General features: G+C 37.2%; 2 protein-coding genes across 4 annotated transcripts; both read left to right on the top strand.

Moving 5' to 3' along the window:
• Positions 1 to 879: 879 nt before the first annotated feature.
• Positions 880 to 12,491, top strand: LOC113733292 (uncharacterized). The gene is made up of 17 exons (XM_072077909.1): positions 880 to 1,188; positions 1,311 to 1,384; positions 2,483 to 2,563; positions 3,708 to 3,792; positions 4,262 to 4,359; positions 5,125 to 5,212; positions 5,935 to 6,283; positions 7,066 to 7,314; positions 7,939 to 7,998; positions 8,620 to 9,319; positions 10,214 to 10,316; positions 10,429 to 10,512; positions 10,598 to 10,669; positions 10,758 to 10,832; positions 11,184 to 11,264; positions 11,482 to 11,727; positions 12,105 to 12,491. Exons 1-17 carry the CDS (start codon positions 907 to 909, stop codon positions 12,150 to 12,152), a joined length of 2,775 nt encoding a protein of 924 aa, XP_071934010.1. The 5' UTR covers positions 880 to 906; the 3' UTR covers positions 12,153 to 12,491.
• A 1,729-nt stretch (positions 12,492 to 14,220) lies between these two features.
• On the top strand, positions 14,221 to 18,214 carry LOC113733290 (histone H3-like centromeric protein CENH3). 3 transcript variants are annotated; one of them, XR_011841070.1, is made up of 7 exons: positions 14,221 to 14,460; positions 14,584 to 14,624; positions 14,730 to 14,772; positions 14,931 to 15,058; positions 16,951 to 17,025; positions 17,239 to 17,392; positions 17,818 to 18,214. XR_011841070.1 is itself a non-coding variant. In XM_027259594.2 (7 exons), exons 1-6 carry the CDS (start codon positions 14,406 to 14,408, stop codon positions 17,346 to 17,348), a joined length of 411 nt encoding a protein of 136 aa, XP_027115395.1. In that variant the 5' UTR covers positions 14,221 to 14,405; the 3' UTR covers positions 17,349 to 17,392; positions 17,818 to 18,214. The 3 variants fall into 3 exon arrangements, 2 of the variants coding, with proteins under 2 accessions (XP_027115395.1, XP_027115394.1); XM_027259594.2 differs by having other exon boundaries at positions 17,280 to 17,392; XM_027259593.2 differs by having other exon boundaries at positions 17,317 to 17,392; positions 17,818 to 18,141.
• The last annotated feature ends 586 nt before the right edge of the window (positions 18,215 to 18,800 follow it).

Raw genomic sequence — 18,800 nt, 5'->3', positions numbered from 1 at the left:
AAAGCTAAAAATTTTGTAAAAAAGTCTAAGCAACTCAAATTGTCAATCTCAATACTAATAACGTGCCTATTTTAGATTAAATAAAGTTAATGAGTGCTATGGAAATGAAAATTATTTAGAAATCTTTTTATTGTAACATTTTTATATGAAATAAAAAAGGCGATTGAAAAATAAAAATTAAAGTAGAAAATGTTTTTATAGAATCTCACAATTTTTAACCAAATAATTTAGTACCCAACAAAATATGAAGCAAAGTGTAAGTGTAACCCAAAAATACGAATTCACATCTTATTCACTTGTGATAATCTTCTGAGACTACAAAGCAAGCGAAATTTATCGAAACTTATTCACTTATAATTTAAAGGAAGAAGAAGAAGCAACTGAAAACTAGTGTAAAAGTTTTGCGAATTCTTTTATAACTTTCTAACCCTTTAACAAACTTTTTCAACTCTTTGATATTTTCCCATATTTTATTTTTTAAAATTTTTTATGCTATATGACCAGTATTTTTTTCCCCAATAAAGCATTATCCAACTATCAGTACTGAGTTTGTTTGGACAAAGATAATTTGATTTGCAAAATTTGTTTTCACAAATCCCAATCACCTTTTTATCTTTCCAATCACCTTTTTATCTCACATACATCACATCACAAAAAGTGCTACAGTAAATATCTCAAATAAATCATCCAAATAAACTCTTATCCAAACAAACTCACTAGTGTGTATGGCCTTTTTTTTTTTTTTTTTTGTAGGAGCGTGTATGGGCATTAGTGTCATTTTATCAAAATTTTGGATAGAAAATTTATTATTAATTAAGCTGGAAAAATGTGGCTTAGTGAGATTACACTCGTACTATATAGTCTCACTTTCTTTCTTAGATTGAAGCAAGGTCCGTTAAGAGGGATATGGGCAAGAAAACACACCGGCGAGTCGGACCCAACTCCGACCGCCGATCCAGCAGAGTTGAAACGTCCGATCACCGGCACGTGGACTCAGTGGAGACTCCAACGAGCCAAGAACGCAAGCGAACTATTACCTTGTTCCTCGTCTTCATCATATTTCCCGCCATTTCAGCGATCGTTTACCGTAGAATCTACTCACCGTATACGGCTACGGTCCCGAATCTACCGGATGTTTACCGGAGAGGCCTTGTTAAGACTGACGTATATTACCGTGAAGTCCTCGCTGTACGCGCTCTGCGCTTCATTTTTTTTTTCAAGGGCACTCTGCTCTTCAATTGTGTTACTTGAAAAGATTGAGTTTTGATTGAGAGGAATTTATTCGTTGCTCAAATTTTCAAGAAATGCAGGAGCATATGAAGGTTTCGGAAAATGTGAGTCGGCGGCAGTTTGAAAATCCTGTGCTGGCATATATTACTCCTTGGTATTTTCATATATTACACTTTTATGAAGTTAATCATTAGAAGATCTTATATGTTCTTAATTTTTTTGAATACCTTTCTTGATAAGATAAATTTTTTTGAATACCTCATTGATGCTTTCTGTGTTTATGTATTTAGTTTTTTTTTTTTTTTTGTTCATGTTATTGCTGATATTGGTATAATATACGAAGTTAAAAATTTATAGGTGTTTAAAGAAATGGATTATCAACTTAAAACTTCTGAATTTTTCTTTTTTTCTTTTAGTAAGTACTACTAGTAGTCTCTAACACCAATTTGGAATAAAAATTAACCACACCGGCTGTGTAATGTGCTGCTCTAGATGCATGCCACACTTGCCCATTTGAACAGAGGTCATTGTGCTGATTGTAAGTCTGTAAAATACACCAATTAATCTGGTAAAAAAATACTTAATAGATCCGGTCTACAAGCCCAGGTTATGGAATACTATATTTAAGAGTCACATGATCATGGTAATGTATGATGATATATTAAATGTAGTGACTAGTGAGCGATATACTATGACGCAAGAAAACTCATGTGGCTATTGAATATGCCACATGGTCTATAAGGCCGGGGGGGGGGGGTGTCATAAACTGGATCCAGTTAGGTAATTTCTGTAGTCCTGATTCTAAATCCGCTTATGTAAAATACTGAGTGTGTGTAGGATGGATTAATTTAATCTAAAGAAAAAAATAGAAACAAAAATCCCAAAGAACATTAGAGTCTAGTTCTTGACTGCATTAAACTTTTACATGCACTAGATACTGACACTCTATTGTTTGTACCACTGATCAGAATCGAAGACTGGGGTGACACTTGATTTTGCTTTTTAAGAACCTCCAGCTGAAAGTAGGGGGTTTGATCTTGCAATATTGAGTCAAAAACCTGAATGAAAGGGAGATTAGGTGCAATTAGTTATTTTGTTGTATTTTTCTAAAATAGAAAATAAAAATTTTGACCTTCGACTCTGTTTAATGGTATTGGTGTCAGGCATTTGTTTAAGTACATTTTTGTTAGCAAAATTGTTGTTCTCTTGATTTTTAAATGGAGATTTCATTGTTAAAGAATATATGGGGCAGGAACTCAAAAGGATATGACCTGGCCAAGAAGTTCACTTCTAAGCTGACACATATATCACCTGTGTGGTATGAACTTAAGAGGTATGGAATCTGCAGTCTCATGGTGATTTACTGCACTTGTTCATGCATGCTATAAGTTGCTATAAGTTACTGCACTTGTTACTGCACTTGTTCATGCATGCTATAAGTTACTGCACTTGTTACTGCACTTGTTCACTTCTATTGTTCAAGATGATCAGCAGGCACTAGTTCCTATTGTCTATCTCTCTAGCACGTCTATGATGGTCCTGTGATCCTATCTTGCTGCTAATTGGTTTCTAGAGGTTGTTGTGTAAGACAGGTTGACTGTCTCAAAATCAAACTTTATTAGCAAAGTTATAAATTTCAAGAAGAGAAGGTGATATAAACAGAGGGATGTTTAATAATTCCTTCACCATAGTGGTTGCATATTCAGAAAAGCAATATGCTAAAGCAACTCAATTATTCTAAAAATGAAAAATTAGGTGGAAAGGGAGGGAGATGAGGTTAATGACTTGTAAGTGTGGAGATAACCAAAGCATTTTTGTCCTGTAGTAGCATATGCTACTTAGGAGATAAATGATAATTTAACCTGCTAACTGGTTTGTTTGACACTATTTTGCACTTGGAATGAAAGCCACGAAGCATCATTGATTGGAAGGCTTGGAAAATTACAAACAAGAGATGTGAGGGCACATAGGGGAAGGGAAAGCAACTGGAGGAAGTGAAGAAACTATTTTTCTTGAGAGCAACTTTTACCTGAAACTTTTGTAATTAAGCTGTGTAAGTAGGTTATGTTTTGAGTAGGAATACACGGGTGAAGATGTCATAAATAATTGAGTGGATATACATCTTGTAAAGCACCTTGTGAACCCTTGTGGAGTGCAGGGTAGGGTATTGGATGTTTATCCTTAACCACCATGGTGTATGTTAGCTTTTTTATCAAAAGAAATAAAATCCAGATCTTCATGTTGTCAAGTGCTGCATGCTGAATAAATCTTATCAGAAATGTATGTAAATCTTGCTCTTTTATATGTATATTAAAGGATAAAAGTTCTGCATCAGTTCTGAAGGCTACTAAGAAAGATAATGGGGATCTTTGGGTCATTCCGATCACTGCCAATTGGTTTCCAGTTTATTGCTCAATTTCCTTAATGCTTTGTTTCCCTCTTTCAAATTCTATGCTGATCAGTTTGTCTCATGGCAGCGAAGGAAGCACATTTATTCTAGACGGAAGACATAATGCTGATACTGGATGGATTTCGGATATTAGAATGAAGGGTGATGCTAAGGTTTGGCCAAATTACCTGTTATGTGAAGATTCTATGTTCTGTCATTCTAAAGCAGAATTAAGGAATCTACTTAGGTCTTTAAAATTGGAAATCACGGTTTGCAATAGAAAAAGTACTAGAATGGCAAGTGGTTGATGCAAAATACTCTGGAAAGGGGAGAAAAAGAAAATAAGAAAGCTTCAGTTATACTGAAACATACACACACAAACACATTTTCTTGCCCATATCTAGGATCCCTTTTTACCCTTGAACAGCTTTCCACTTTCCGCAGGTCAATTGTAATTTTTCAAGCTGGTACATAAAATTACTATAATTGGTGTGCTGATTGATTTGTTTCAAGTCTTCCATGAGTATCTGCATTTAAACGGTCCCCTTGACCATCTTCTAAATGCGATTTTAGAAGCATTTTGCACCTTTTTCTCCAATACTTGACTTTAAGGACGGTTTCCTTATTCTGATGCTCTAGTAGATATTACCAAGAGTTGTTTTGGAAGCAATCCCTGTGGATCTGCTAACCAAGAAGAAACAAAGGAAAAAAGTCATCAACCTTATTGTAGCAGAATGCAAGTAAGTACCTTTGTTTTCTCTGAGATGATGTTTCATAAAATTTTGGTGCTCCTTTAGAATCACTTACATCTTTTGGCTTCATGTTTTCTTGTGTTTTTGTATGTGACATTAGTTTTGACACAGTGGTCAATGGTAAGGATTATATTTATTTAAATATGGAGAGATATTATCAAACACTTTCTATGAGGAAATCTAACGTCAGGTTCTAACTTGATTTGAAACATAAGTACCTCATCCCTTGTTGATGTTTAAAAAGCTTGTATTATGTGGTATGGACATATTAATCATAATTCTATCAGGCTTCTCCTCCATTTTTTTATTTATTTTATTTGTTTATTTATTTTTGGTGTATGTGTATTGAGGCTGAAAGTATGAGCATTGGTAAAACTTCAGCAGCAATCTGACTGACAGTGAGAGGGTATGATGATTTGCTGCAAGACAGAAGGGTATTTTCCACCAATATTTTAGTTGGACATAACAGGGGCAAAGGAAAAAGCTGCATTTTCCAGACACACTTTGGATGATTATTTAATAAACTTTTAGCCATCTAGTTCACGGCAAACTGGCTGCAGTCCTGTGTGTAGTAGTTATAATGCCTTTGGATTTAGTTTCTTTTAAATTATTTCTCTTGTTCATCATGCTCCAAGTAATTAGAATTCAAATGCCTGTGCCTTGGTCTTGTATGAAATTGTGGACTGTTTTAGTCTCCTCTTTGTTAGATATGGTTTTCATCAGTCTAAACATCTTTTGGCACCCTTTGTACAGGGAAATGGATTATGATGGTATTGTACTTGAATCTTGGTCAAGGTGGGCAAACTATGGTGTCTTGCATAATCCAGAAATGAGGAAGATGGTATGCTTACCTCCTCAAATCCTTTCTTTTCTTGTATATGAGGGTTACACTACTTTAAGTATTTCTGACACAATTTCAGCTTTCTTACTTGGCCAATTTTCGCCATTTCTTGATTAGTTTCATGACTAACATAAACTTGGGTTTGGGAAAAAATGTTTTTCTTCAAAATCTGACAAATAGTCTTCTTACCATATGAAGTCATGAAGCTCAACCTTTTTAGTCACCAATTTGAGTATATCAAAATGGCCTATTGGCGAAGGGAAAAACTCCTGACTTTCAGGGTTAGGCACATGCTACAGGTTGATTCCTGGCAACTGGTTCAGGTTGCCCCTAGTTGGTAAATGAACAGCCTAGCCTGACCCAGGTTCTTGGTTATCAAAATTCTAAGAGAAAATAAAAGATGCCAAGCCAGTTATGGGCCTCAATTTGCTGGGACAGGTGGTGAGAACCTTAGTTATGAAGGAGCATAGAAGTGTGCTGGATCAGCCCTTGAACTTTAGATTTAATTGTGATATCTGATGCACGCTATTGATGATCTGTAGAGACAGCTAGATAGCTTTACCTATCAGACAGTTATCTTTGAAATGGCACATATATAGTTATGTCGGAGTTGATTTAGTAATAGCACTTCATGCAGTTTGGTGCTTTTTGCTGTTTGTTAACAACAACAACAGTAGCATTATTACCACTTATTGAGCCTTTACTTCTTTTTCAACGTCTAGGCCTTGCAATTTATAAAGCAACTAGGAGAAGCTATGCATTCAGTAATCCTCGAGAGAAATGGGCAGACTTTGTTCTTAGTCTATGTTATAGGCCCACCATATTCAGATCAACTACAGCCACATGATTTTGGACCAGAAGATCTGCTAAGCTTGAGTAACGTCGTAGATGGTTTCTCTCTTATGACATATGATTTCTCAGTTCCTCATAATCCGGGTCCCAATGCACCTTTGAAGTGGATCCGCTCCATCTTGAAGCTTCTTCTTGGTTCTGACAATGGCAGTCAGGGGTTGGCTAAAAAGATATTTCTTGGCATCAATTTCTATGGAAAAGATTTCATGCATTCGGGAGGTATGAGTAAGATTTTCTTATTTACCCTCCATATTATGTTCATTTCTGGGTAGCATCTAACAGCATACGTGTGTGAAGAGGTTGTCATACTTTGCCTGACATAGGTTGATTCTAGCTATGGTTATGTGAAAACCTATTCAGGAGTCTTGCGTTTAGCTTATGTAAACTTAAAGCACCGTTATAGCTACTCTATTTAGGGCTATTCAAGACTTGTACTTATTGGAAATAGCTAGATAAAGTAATATACATAAAATTTTCAAGAATTACTTGTTAAAGTAGCTTTAGAGAAGTTTGGCTGATGAGAGTGGGCCCAAAGGATTGTCTTTACGGGAAAAAGTAACAGGGAATTTATATTAAACTATGCAGCATTATCATATATTGAGCTTTGTAGATTTCAAGTATTTCTTCCTCATATTTACATACTTAACAAGTAGCTTATGCAATCAAATTCCCCTGTTTTTACCTGGAACTAGTCTGGGGATAACACAATGTTTTTCATGTTGACACCTCTTTCCCTCTTATTTTCTATGTTCAACCAAGGAAAGTAAAGTGAAAGAAACCATCTTCCTTCTTTCCCTTTTGATTTCTCCCCTGAAATGTGGCTTACATTTGATGAGACACTAAGGAAAATGAAGAAGATAAAATAGAATGAAATATATGGTCAAAGCATGAGATTCTGAGCTTAATTGATTTTTTGTTCTGCTTGTTGAATTCCTGGTAACATGTAATGTTTTTTTGCTGAAAAATATTTGATTTACATTTCCTTCAATGTGCATTTGCAGGAGGTGGGGAACCAATCCTAGGCAGAGATTATCTTTCTTTGCTGGAGCAGCACAGGCCTGTATTGCAATGGGAAAAGAACAGTGCTGAGCATTTTTTCTTGTACTCTGATGACAAACATATCAAGCATATCGTGTTCTACCCGTCACTGATGTCAATTGCTGCACGGCTTGAGGAAGCTCGTTTGTGGGGTGCTGGCATCTCGATTTGGGAGATTGGGCAAGGTTTGGATTACTTTTTTGAGATCTTATGACGACCACTGCCCACCGCTGCCGTGTTCTTAGATTCAGTAACCTGAGTTCCATGATTTTGTAAGCTAAGTAACATGTTTTTTCTTGTAGTTTTTCCTGATAAAGTTGTACTAGTTGTTTCTAAGTCTACAAGAGATGCAGCTTTACATGAATCGACTGCTATTTTTTGTTTTTTTACTTGGTTCACATTTTTGCTCCCCTTCATTTCCTACCTTTTTGTGGAGACTGGTGATTCTATGATAGATAGTTTCCTGATAAAGTAGACTGTTACAGTAATATTAAAAGGTTTGGGCAATTCAGTGTCCACTTATCATTCCGCCTGCATGTGTGTTATCAGATGACAAGTCGACAACTCTTAAATGGAGTTCAAACAAGGCATATCGATGAGGGTTTTATTCGCTGTCAAGTTTATAGTTGGAACCTCGTCTTGTGCCTGACAATTGAGGGAAAAACCGTTGAGATTTTTTCTTCTTTACGGATGTTATTAATTAATGGTTGAGTCTTGGAACAATGGAACATACTACAGTACTATTTTTGGTATAATTGCTCAAAAGTGAACAACATCAAGTGTCAGGATTAGGCAGTCAGTAGTAACTGCAATTTTGCTTGCGTGTAATGTTGCAGCAGAACAGCTATTTGTTAACATCTTCAAAGTCATTAAAGTAGGAGAGATTGCCCCCCACGGTTTGCTCGGGCGGTCCTTGTAGCTCCATTGAGTGAGAAGGGCCTGGGTTCGATTCCAAGAAAGGGCAGCCGGGGTAAATTCCTGATGATTCGGTGGGGCCCGCTCTCTCAGGCGCAGTGGGATTAGTTGGGGTTAATGGCGGTGTCAGGTATCCAGTCGTCCCAGACCGCTACCCCCAGATACCCCTGTGTTGACAAAAAAAAAAAAAAAAAAAAAAAATTAAAGTAGGAGAGATTAGCATTCGTCAATCCTTAGAGGGCTGTGTACTGTGGAGCGTTGAAATCGTGGTACTGCTTGAACAATTTAACATCATCACCAGAGTTTCTATTCTATAAACTTCCTCAGAAAATTCTCAGCCACAAATCAACGAAAGCATCCAACCATACAGCCAACATGATCACCAAAGCTGCGATCCTCACTTGCCACGTGTCACCCCGCAAGTGGTTCGATAGTCATCCCAGTTCGCATCACCAAACTTTCCATACTCATGACCATAGCTGAAATATCAAAACATCAAACTCGAAACCCACTGACTCAATTGGGCATGACAGAATTCCAGTCTTCAAAAGATTCAATTTTTGACTCGAGGCAACCTTTCAATTACAATTCTTGAAGCGGTTAAGGCTTTCTGAGCAATAGATATCTGATTATCCAGAATTATGCAATGGAGGCCCTTAATGCTGTCGGTTTGACCCCACTATCTGTACTTTCAGAAAGAAGAACTGAACCCAGAAAATATCTACCGTTCCACGCAGTTCCTCAGATCAAGACGTGCCCGACATTAGCAAATTTTAGGAGGGATTCTGCAAAAGTAGCTGGGGCTTTACCGAAAACTATTGGTGCGGGTATAGTGCTACTATCCTCCGTTCTTGGTAGTGGATCAGCTGAAGCACTATCATATGAGGAAGCATTACAGCAGTCACTGGGGGAATTCCCCAGTTTAGACTTGGATGCCTTTGATGTCAGTGGAGTTATTGATAGTGTTACCAACTTTGTAGCGGAAAATCCTCTAGTTGTAGGTGGGGGTGTAGCCATTTTGGCTGTGCCACTTCTTTTATCTCAGGTGTTTGGTAAGTCTAAGCCATGGGGTGTTGAGTCTGCCAAGGCTGCTTATGCAAAATTGAATGATGATGCCAGTGCTCAACTGCTTGATATAAGACCACCGGTAGAATTAAGGCGAGTAGGCAGTCCGGATGTTCGAGGTTTGAAGAAGAAGCCAGTGGCTGTTGCTTATAAAGGTGATGATAAGCTGGGGTTCTTGAAGAAATTGTCTTTAAAGTTTAAGGAACCAGAAAACACTACACTATTCATCCTAGACAAGTAAGATTATGATCCCTTTCTTTCTTCACTTCTTATTGTTCATGTCAATGGGCTAGAATGTCTCCCAAGTTCAATAGTAATTCCAAGTTAAAGCTCGACAAGTCGGGGAAAGACAAACATACTTCGATAGCACATTGATTTCAATCAGACACTTTGCATTATGCCTTCATTGACCATGACTCACATCATTAGTGCTCCAAACCACATAATTTCTTTGTATCAGACTGACCAACGTGTAAAAATCTATTGCCGAACTGTTGTACATTGCATTGTTCTGATGCCATAACTGTTTACTAGTTCAATGAGGCCTCATGTAGCCGGAAAAAATAAAAAATATAAAAAACTGAGAATCAAGTTAAATTCTATTTGACGAAGTTGTTGCAGTTGTAGTCATTATTGAGGGCTTCGGCTAAAAAATTTACTGCTGAAGCATCATTCAAGTGAATTTTAAGTTCCCTAGCTCATCCTTCTAAGCCATAGTCAGTAATTAGCCTTATCATAGACTTTCAGTGATAGGTCCGGACTCCATCGGCATTGGTTTCTGAGGTTAAGCACATGAAAAATTAAGGTAGGCTTGAATGTTGTAGTCATTCAATTAGGGCTACTTTCAGGTTTCTTGAGGAATAAACCATACACTTATCACACTTATTTAAGCAAAGCTTGAATTTTGTAGTCATCCAGTTACTACAAGATCTAATGTTCTTCATCAGCCGGAGGTGGTCTATATTTAACTTATATTTTCTGATGGTCTTTTGCACACAGAGCTTTCTTGCTTGCAAATGCTTGTTCTATTTATTTTCCCTAACATGTCTACAAAAGTTTCCCTTTTGGCTCTTTTCTGAACATTGACGTATAAATTTCAATTGTAAGTTGTTAACCTTTTGGTGAAGCCAGATTTAATGGGAACTCAGAACTGGTTGCGGAGCTTGTGACAGCAAATGGCTTCAAAGCTGCTTATGCAATCAGAGATGGAGCAGAAGGATCCCGAGGATGGATGGTTGCTGCATAACCTAAAAAACGTTTTTCAATTATGTAAAAGCATTTAGGCTTTACTATTAATTTATGCAATAGTTCAATTGAAACTTATATTTTGAGTGTTGAAAATGCAGAGCAGTGGTCTTCCGTGGACTCTTCCAAAGAAATTCAGCCTTGATCTCAGCAATTTGACTGACACAATTGGTGGTACCGTTGGTGTATGTGTCCCGATGCATGCTGTATTCTAGGTCAATCTTTTATGATAGTTGGAAGTAAAAGCTTTAATCCACTTTGTTTTTTCAGGAGGCAGATGCGACATCTGTAATTCTTGGCATTGCTGCTGCAACTGGATTAGGATTGCTAGCATTCTCAGAGGTTAGACTACTCAATGCTTTCTCATTCAAAGGCTAATGATCGTGTTTCTTTAGGAGGATTGCTGCTAACGTTTTTATACCTTTCTTAGGTCGAAACAATTCTGCAAGTATTAGGTTCAGCTGCGCTTGTCCAGTTAATTGGCCAAAAATTCCTGTTTGCAGAGGTTTGTGTAATGCTATTTTTAGTTTCCGCAATGATATTGCCTTGAAATTGCCCTCTCCATGTGCTGGAGAGAATGAGAGTCCACTTGTTCAATTCAACCTTGAAGGTCCTTTTATTTGTGCAGCATCTATGACTTGTGTTTTGTTTATTTATTTAGATTCTTTAGTAAGATCTTGAAAGGTCCTTCCCTGTTCTTATAGCACTCAAATTTAGCTGCCAAAATCCAAAAAAGCATTTATGCATACCTCGAGACATTTTATGTAAACCAATAGAGCCTTGTATCCATGCTTTTGCTAAAACATGCTCTGGACGTGAGAAACTGTGCAAATATTTCTCCACTCTGTTTTGACAGGATAGGAAGAAAACTCTAGAGAAAGTTGACGAGTTTTTGACCACGAAGGTTGCCCCTAAGGAGCTTGTAGGTGATGTTAAGGTAAGCTGCATGACACTTAATTACCAATCCGTTGCATCTATCTCTTAGTTTCGTGAACTTGTCTCCTTTATTTGAATGCGAGTTTGTATGTTCTTTAATTTCTTTTTGCTTTGCTCCTTCCTCTATTAATAACTGGGTTTCTTTGTTCTAAAGGATGATATTTGGTTCTACTAATTCAATTCATGATATGTTCCGTTCTGCTTTCTATTCAATTCAGCTAATTGGGAAGGCTCTTCTACCGTTACCCGTGACTAGCAAGGCGCTACCTGCACCTACAGAAGCAAACCCTGGTACAATTGGTAGCACGACAGAGAGAGTTGAATCGGTTCCTGGGGTGAGTGATGCGCCATCTAAAGTAGAAGCAGTCGCAGAGCCAACAGCAGAAATCAATTCAGTTCCTAAAGCAGAAGTTGAAACAGATTCACTGCCTGGAATTTCAAGACCTCTTTCTCCTTACCCTAATGTAAGTTCTTTGCGGTTGTCTAATGATATTTATGTTTATGCAACAAAGCAAGCCCCTCAGCAGGCACATCTTCCTGTAACCAACTGGTCATTATCTTCTGGCCATCTGATAGCACAAAAGGATGTTCCTCCCTCAAGCCAACACTTGGCAGCAAATTTTGGTACTTGATAAAGTCAATGGGTAAAGAAAATATGTGTCGGACGGTTTCAGTTTAAAGGTTATAGCAATGGAGGGAAACCAAATATCTTCAGTTATCCCTGCTGTTCCCCTCCTAGGAACGAATCTTTTTGTTTTTTACCGTCCAAGTTGATCTGCAAACAATTTGATGAAGTTCATTAATGCCTCTTTTTTCTGCCATTTTTTTCATCCAATTGCAGTATCCGGATCTGAAGCCTCCAGCATCTCCTATGCCTGCACAACCATAAAGTTTGAAGTGCAAATTTTTAAGCTTCAGGCACTTAAAATGCAGGTTTGAGTCGGGACATGGCAGAGCTACTTCATGAATTCTTCAATATGTGCTGCTCGCTGAAAATTTTTGAACTTGTGATTACCTAAGTGAAAGATCCAGGGACACGATTTCCATCAGTTGACGATACTTAAGTTAGTTGCGGCATCTCTGGTTTGGAGTAACATCTTATATGTTGTGTGGTTAGGTTTAGATCTATTTGGGTTTACTGATGTGCTTGATTTCACCATCTTAAACTCATGAGAAACGGACAGTAAGCAAAGGGTGAATGAAGAAAGTTGATGATGCTTGAATGCTAGTATCGTTACATTTCCTTCGTATCCATGCTCTTACAGTCCACAACTTAGAAGTGTCTGGTGTTAAACAAGGGATTCCTAATTGCGTCTTTGAAATATGCCTGATTCGGGCATCTTACTATGTGCACAATTCATCAAAACCTGCCGGGTCCGGTGGACTGTTTGGGATTGTGTAATTGTCAAGCAATACATAGACTGACAGCTGCAAGCAGGCCATCGCATCTGCAGGCAAAAAATGGCTCTGTGCATGAATCCGCAATGTTCAATGCGTGGTCTCTCTCTGAAGATGTGATCTAATAAAACTTTTTCTTTTCTGAATCTTGAGGTGTTATATGCAGAAACATGAAAGCAGAGGATTAGATGGATTTCAATTGCGAGAAATTTATGTCATGAAAGAGCCCAGCTCAGTCTGAAAGGGGAGATTTCTTTTGTTCTCATGTTTCTTATTTTGTTGCATGTTTTCACAATTTTAGACTACATGGGAGTAAGGGTGTTAATGAGTCGAGTTGAGTTCGCGTACTGCTATGCTAGAGTTCGAACTCGATGCTATATGAGGCTGTTTGAACTCGAGCGGACAAAAAATTATATAACTCGACTCAACTCAACAAAATGCATTTCCAAGCTTGAGCTCGGCTACTTGAAGCTTGAGACTAGTCTCAAACTTTAACAAGTTCTAGGGCGCAAAATAAAACTCGAAAAAAATAAGCTCAAAAATTTATGGTAAGCTATCTAAAATTCTCATTTCTTTTTCAGTTATTACAATATCACATTTTTTGCCATTTATAAATTTTATTGAGTAGACAACATTTATGGTAAATTACCTAAAACATAAATCTTTATTAGTCATTTCATAATTAAAATAGAATATAAGATAAATAATATACTAATAATCAAGCTACTCGACGAGCACTCGAATTGCACAAATGAAGGTTCGAACTTGACTTGTTATATGCATCGAGCTACCGATCAAGTTCAAGTTGAGCATTTGACAAAGCTGCTGGCAAGTTAATTGCGAATGACTCGACTCGCCGGGACAGCAGCCCTACAAGGAGAATCAAAAGACTCCTATAATCTATTTTTCACCTTATGCCTTGTGAGATTCGCAGACACAATACACTATTATCAATCTAACTATGCATAAATTGAAGATGAGAAAATATGATCAAACATGCAAGGCTTAAGAACCATCTATGAGGAGTACTACCTTTGGTTACTTATGAATAAAACAGTGCCAAAAAGCAATTGATTATGAAGCTGTTCCTTAGGTGGGAGGGGGGCAAAATCAATTTCAAATTAACCAGTTGCAGTAATCTTTGCCTAAAACTTAATCATCAAAGCCCTTCTGAGATCATCAAACAAATCCTAGTAGGATCCATGACACAAATGTCATTATAGCTTAACAAGTATAGTAGTAGCAGCATCTAAACACGTAATTGTAGTAGTAATGAACTTTTAAGCCACGTATTAGTGTATTGGCAGACAAGTTTTTTGTCAAGTTTATCTGCTACAAGTTTTTTAAAAACTTTAGCTACAATAATCTCAAAAAATTTCTCAAAATTTTTAAACTCTACACTTCAAAATATTCAAAAAAAATACACTTCAACAATTTTTTTAAAAACTTCTACAATAAATTACAGTAAAATTTTAAACAAACACTCAAAAAACTTACTTGCCAAACGGGATTACAAAAGGCCGGGAAACCCATCACCATCAGAGACGATACGGGTTTTACCCAAACCCAAACCGAAACAACTACAGCACCAAAATCGAAACTGAAATCGAGCGGGAAACCCAAGATTATCCTACCGTTGCAACTCACAACTCGATTCAACTTTCATCAATTTCCCTCCACCTCCTTATTCTACTAGTACTACTTCAAAACAAGAAGAAACCAAAAAAAAAAAAAAGTAAAATTGATGGCGAGAACCAAACACCCGGCTTCACGAACCCGAAATCATACTAAACCCACCGGTTATTCCTTTCTTCCCATCTCTTCGTTCTTTTTCTGAATTTTCAGTAATTGATTCTTCTTTTCTTTTCTTTTCTTTTTTTTGTTTAAACCCTAATTTTATTTTTTCCCCTGTCAATTTTCAGGCGTCGCCACTGCCGGAACCGCCACTTCTTCCGCTGCTGCGGTACTCCTTTTCACTTCCCTCCCTCTCTCCATTTTTTAGACGCATTACTACGCCGTTTGACTAATTTGTTTTATGTATATGTATATATATTTTTGGAGTTAACAGACGCCTACGAGGAGAAGTCCGAGGAGCCCAGCAGCAAAAACAAGTGAGCGAAATCTAGAAAGTTGTTAAATTTTTCTTCTGTGAAATTTTCTTTCCCCTTTTTTAGTGGAAATGTGAACTCAGTATATCTTCAGAGAATTATAGGTGAGGGCTGGTTTTGGGGGAAATGTTGATTTTGGTTTCTTATGTGTTCGATTAAAGGTCCGAGACAGGCGGGAAGGCAGAAAAAGAAATATCGGCACAGGCCAGGGACGGTGGCTCTTAGGGAAATTCGGCATTTCCAGAGGACTTGGAAACTCCTCATTCCTGCTGCTCCTTTCATTAGACTTGTAATTTTCCGCTTTGTTTCTGTTTTTCTCTATAGGCTTGTCCAGGATTCATGCTTGTGAGTGTGCCGATGAGTGGGGCAACCTGTTTATATGCATACTTAAAGATCTGTACTAGATTTTTTAATTAATGTTATATTAGGTGTTTTATATTTTCGAAATCTTGTAATAGTTTCATATGAAACATATAGTTTGGGGATATTAGGCTGAAAGTCGACCTAGAACCCACTTCCCGAAAGCATTGACAGCTAAGTAAAGTTTGTCCTTTCATGTCTTAACACATGTGAACTTTGAGCTGCTCTACAAATACGGGTACTTGCATCCTCATAGTTCTGATGTTTGAGGCTTTAACTGTTGTAACGGAGCTTTGAATATATCTTGCCCAAATTTTGTAAGAGATAATTGGATTCTGCAATGTCATTCTACAGCAGTCTTGTCTGTATATGTAGTTGAATTTCTGTAGGTCATGATCTTGACGTTGTCAGTTGTATTGTTGTCGGGTTATGACTCTGTTTTTTGATTAATTGCTTCAGTAAACTTGTTTTCTGCTAGAAAATTAGAATAGTGAATGTTGATTAACTAACTCATGGGCATCACTGTTGATGTTGTAGGGTACATCTCCTACACTAAATCAGCATAAGCTCTTGTTTTTGAAAGCACGTCATCAATGAACGCTTCAACTAATTGTCAATTCGTAGTGTACACTGACAACTTCATGAACTGAGTAATGTTTGAAGATGTCTGTGCTTGTCATGTGTTAGTAGATATTTGTGTGCAAATATGACTACAAAGTAAAAATATGAGTGCTAAGTAGAGCAAATTAGTTTTCTTGAATAAGGTCTGATGATGTCATATAATTGCTTTGAGTTTGCTCCTCCTGGCTATAGATGTCTTTCAACCAGGATTCCAAGTATGCATGCAGATACAGTCGGTCCAGATTTAGTCTCTCTTCTTATTTTTCCATACACGCCCTATCCATTATATGCATATGTATTTGCATGATTTGCATCTTGGTCATGATTTGCCATGGGCGTGTAAGAAGGCTGTATGTTTAACTTTGTTAGTTTGTTGTTATCACTGTTATGGGGTTATTATTATTGTTATGACTATAATTATTTTTGTTGGTTTGGAGATTGTGAATTTGACGGCTTGATCATTTTGAATCCGTGATTGAGTTAGGAATTAGAAATAAACTGGCAAAGAAAGAGTTTACATTTCCAATACCTTGCAAATTCCAGTTACAGCTATGATATGCTAAGTATATTTTTTTAAAACAATGAATTTCAAGTGCTAGAGATAGTATAGAATTCCTTGTAGCTTTTTGGGCTGTCTTGCATTTCAAATGATCCAGATGTTATGGTCATGACGCATTTTGGTTCATAATATTAGACAGCATTAGATGTGATTGAATTACTCATTTTGTATTTTCCCTTGTGTGGCTAAGTTTGTACGGGGGATAATCTAATGCAACTTTAGATTTTGTTTAACTTCTATTGGATCGTATGGAGGTGAGATAATTAGTTTTGGGGTGACAAGTAAGTAGGATAACATTAGAGATAACTTATTCATTCTTAATGTGCACATAATTTTTTTTCCCAGATATCTTGTCAGTTTTCTGGTGAAACCAACATCATAAGAAAAACTATTTCAGACTGGATCTGGAATTCCTGGAATATCATTTCCAGGATTTCAGATTTCTAAGACATAAAGGCGAAACTTAAGAACTAAACGAAACCTTAGAGCAATTTCTTCTTTGCTTTTCAACATGTATCCCCTGCACTTTCTATCTTTCTTTTACTGTCTGTGACTGTCATTTTATTCAGTAAAGGAAGTTGTATACTCCTTGCTTTGTTCTTCATTCCAATTGTAGGTTCTGATTACTACTTATAATCTAGGTGAAAGAAATTAGCAACTTTTATACACTAGATGTTACTCGTTGGACAGCTGAAGCCTTGGTGGCACTTCAGGAGGTAAGAAAGATTTTAGATTGATAGGTTTGTCTTTCCAATGTTTTGGTTGTCTTAGTAGTTGCAGTAATTTGCGTGGTTTATGTGTAGACAGTTTATTTTTTATTGTTTTTAATTTTCAGTTTCACTATTCAGTGTATATGGTAAAATACATACTAGTGGATAACCACTGGGGATTATTTGTGTGGTTTTTATTTTTTATTGGTTTTTGATCAGTGTATATGGTAAAATACATTTTCTTCATTCATCAACACTAGTGGATAACCACTGGGGATTATTTCACTCCGCTCATAGGCTGCAGAGGATTACCTGGTTCAGTTGTTTGAGGATGCAATGCTATGTGCAATCCATGCAAAGCGCGTAACACTTAGTAAGTTCTGGTCTTTCTTGAATGTCCTCAATTTGTTGTTTCTGAGTGGTAATTCATTTGTGAGTTTTATGGAAGTTTTTTGAAGCATTGTTTCCATTGTCATAACACTTGCTATTTATATGACTGTTGTCATCTACTCTATTTGTAACTCAAAGTAATCAAGTGTTCACATTTTGGACTGTATATGACAGTTTGAAGCACTGGTTCTAGTACCTGGCCCATGAGTAGTACTTTGGTTCCTGAGCTACGACTACTCATCCAGCTCTAAAGTGATAAACAAATAAATCCATTTTCAGATTTCCATTTTTTTTTCTCAGTTCCAAGTCATAGTGGATCCCTCTGTGTGCACTTTGGACATTGATGCTGATAATTTTGGTTCTCGTATTTGAAGAATATTGAATCTTCTTTTGCTTCTTGCCACTCAGTGAAAAAAGATTGGGAATTGGCACGACGTCTTGGAGGAAAGGGCCAACCTTGGTGAGAAGCATCCCATTTGCAATGCTGCCCAATGTTTAATGGCCAATTACTGGATTATTCATTTGCCTGTATCAGAGGCTTTAGAAGCTTTGTTGTCACTGTTGTGCAGATTGTAAGCTATGACTTCTTTTTATTTTGTATTTAGATACACTTCTTCAGCTGTAGGTAATCTGAAAATTGAGTAGCCAAGTATAGAATGAAAATTGTCATCTGTGGTGAAGACGGCTTTGTAGCTTATGTTGCTGATACATACCATACAAAATTGTCAGTCATCTTGTAGATTGGGTCAACTAACCTGTCTGCTTTTTGCAGAAACAAGGTGGACGAGATGAGTTTTTGGTCTGATGTCCTTTATTTCGCCCTACTTACCATCTTCGAGCACGATACTCCTCTAGTGTATACATCTAGACATTTTTTTTAGCTATAGACTTGGAAAAGGGTAAAACATTTGCACATCAGCTTTGTTTCTCCTTTGAATGCTATTAGCTGATTTTCTATCCTCAACGTGTGTAATTTGTCACACAGACAAATGGGGCAGAGGCAAGCCCGCGAAAACTCCCCATGGAGTAAAGAGCCTTAGCAAGCATCTTTCCTATAAGCCTAAACAAACATTAAAGTGGGTGTGAACATGAGAATCAATTTTTTTCCCCTTTTAAAATACCACTCGTGTCCGCATTTCTTTGAAGGTTGCCTTGCTACCTTTTTTGAACAGATATTCTTGGATTGCTAAGGTCTTCTTGTGTGCGAGCAGAAATTGGGGTAAGCAATGGCTTGTATCTGTTTTAGCTGGGAGTCGGCGTTTTGATTTTTGTTTCACATTTTGGCCCTTTCTCTTGTTTAAATTGGGGCGAAGAGCATCAATAAATTCACAATCTCGGACGCAGCTCACCGATGAGATGATGAACTATTATGTTTCTAAGTTTGCCTCGTC

The sequence above is a fragment of the Coffea arabica genome, chromosome 2e (genome assembly GCF_036785885.1).
Source record: "Coffea arabica cultivar ET-39 chromosome 2e, Coffea Arabica ET-39 HiFi, whole genome shotgun sequence".
In the NCBI taxonomy this organism is placed as follows: domain Eukaryota; kingdom Viridiplantae; phylum Streptophyta; class Magnoliopsida; order Gentianales; family Rubiaceae; genus Coffea; species Coffea arabica.
The sequence above is the reverse complement of the archived record's forward strand: the minus strand, read 5'-3'. Positions and strand labels throughout refer to the sequence as shown.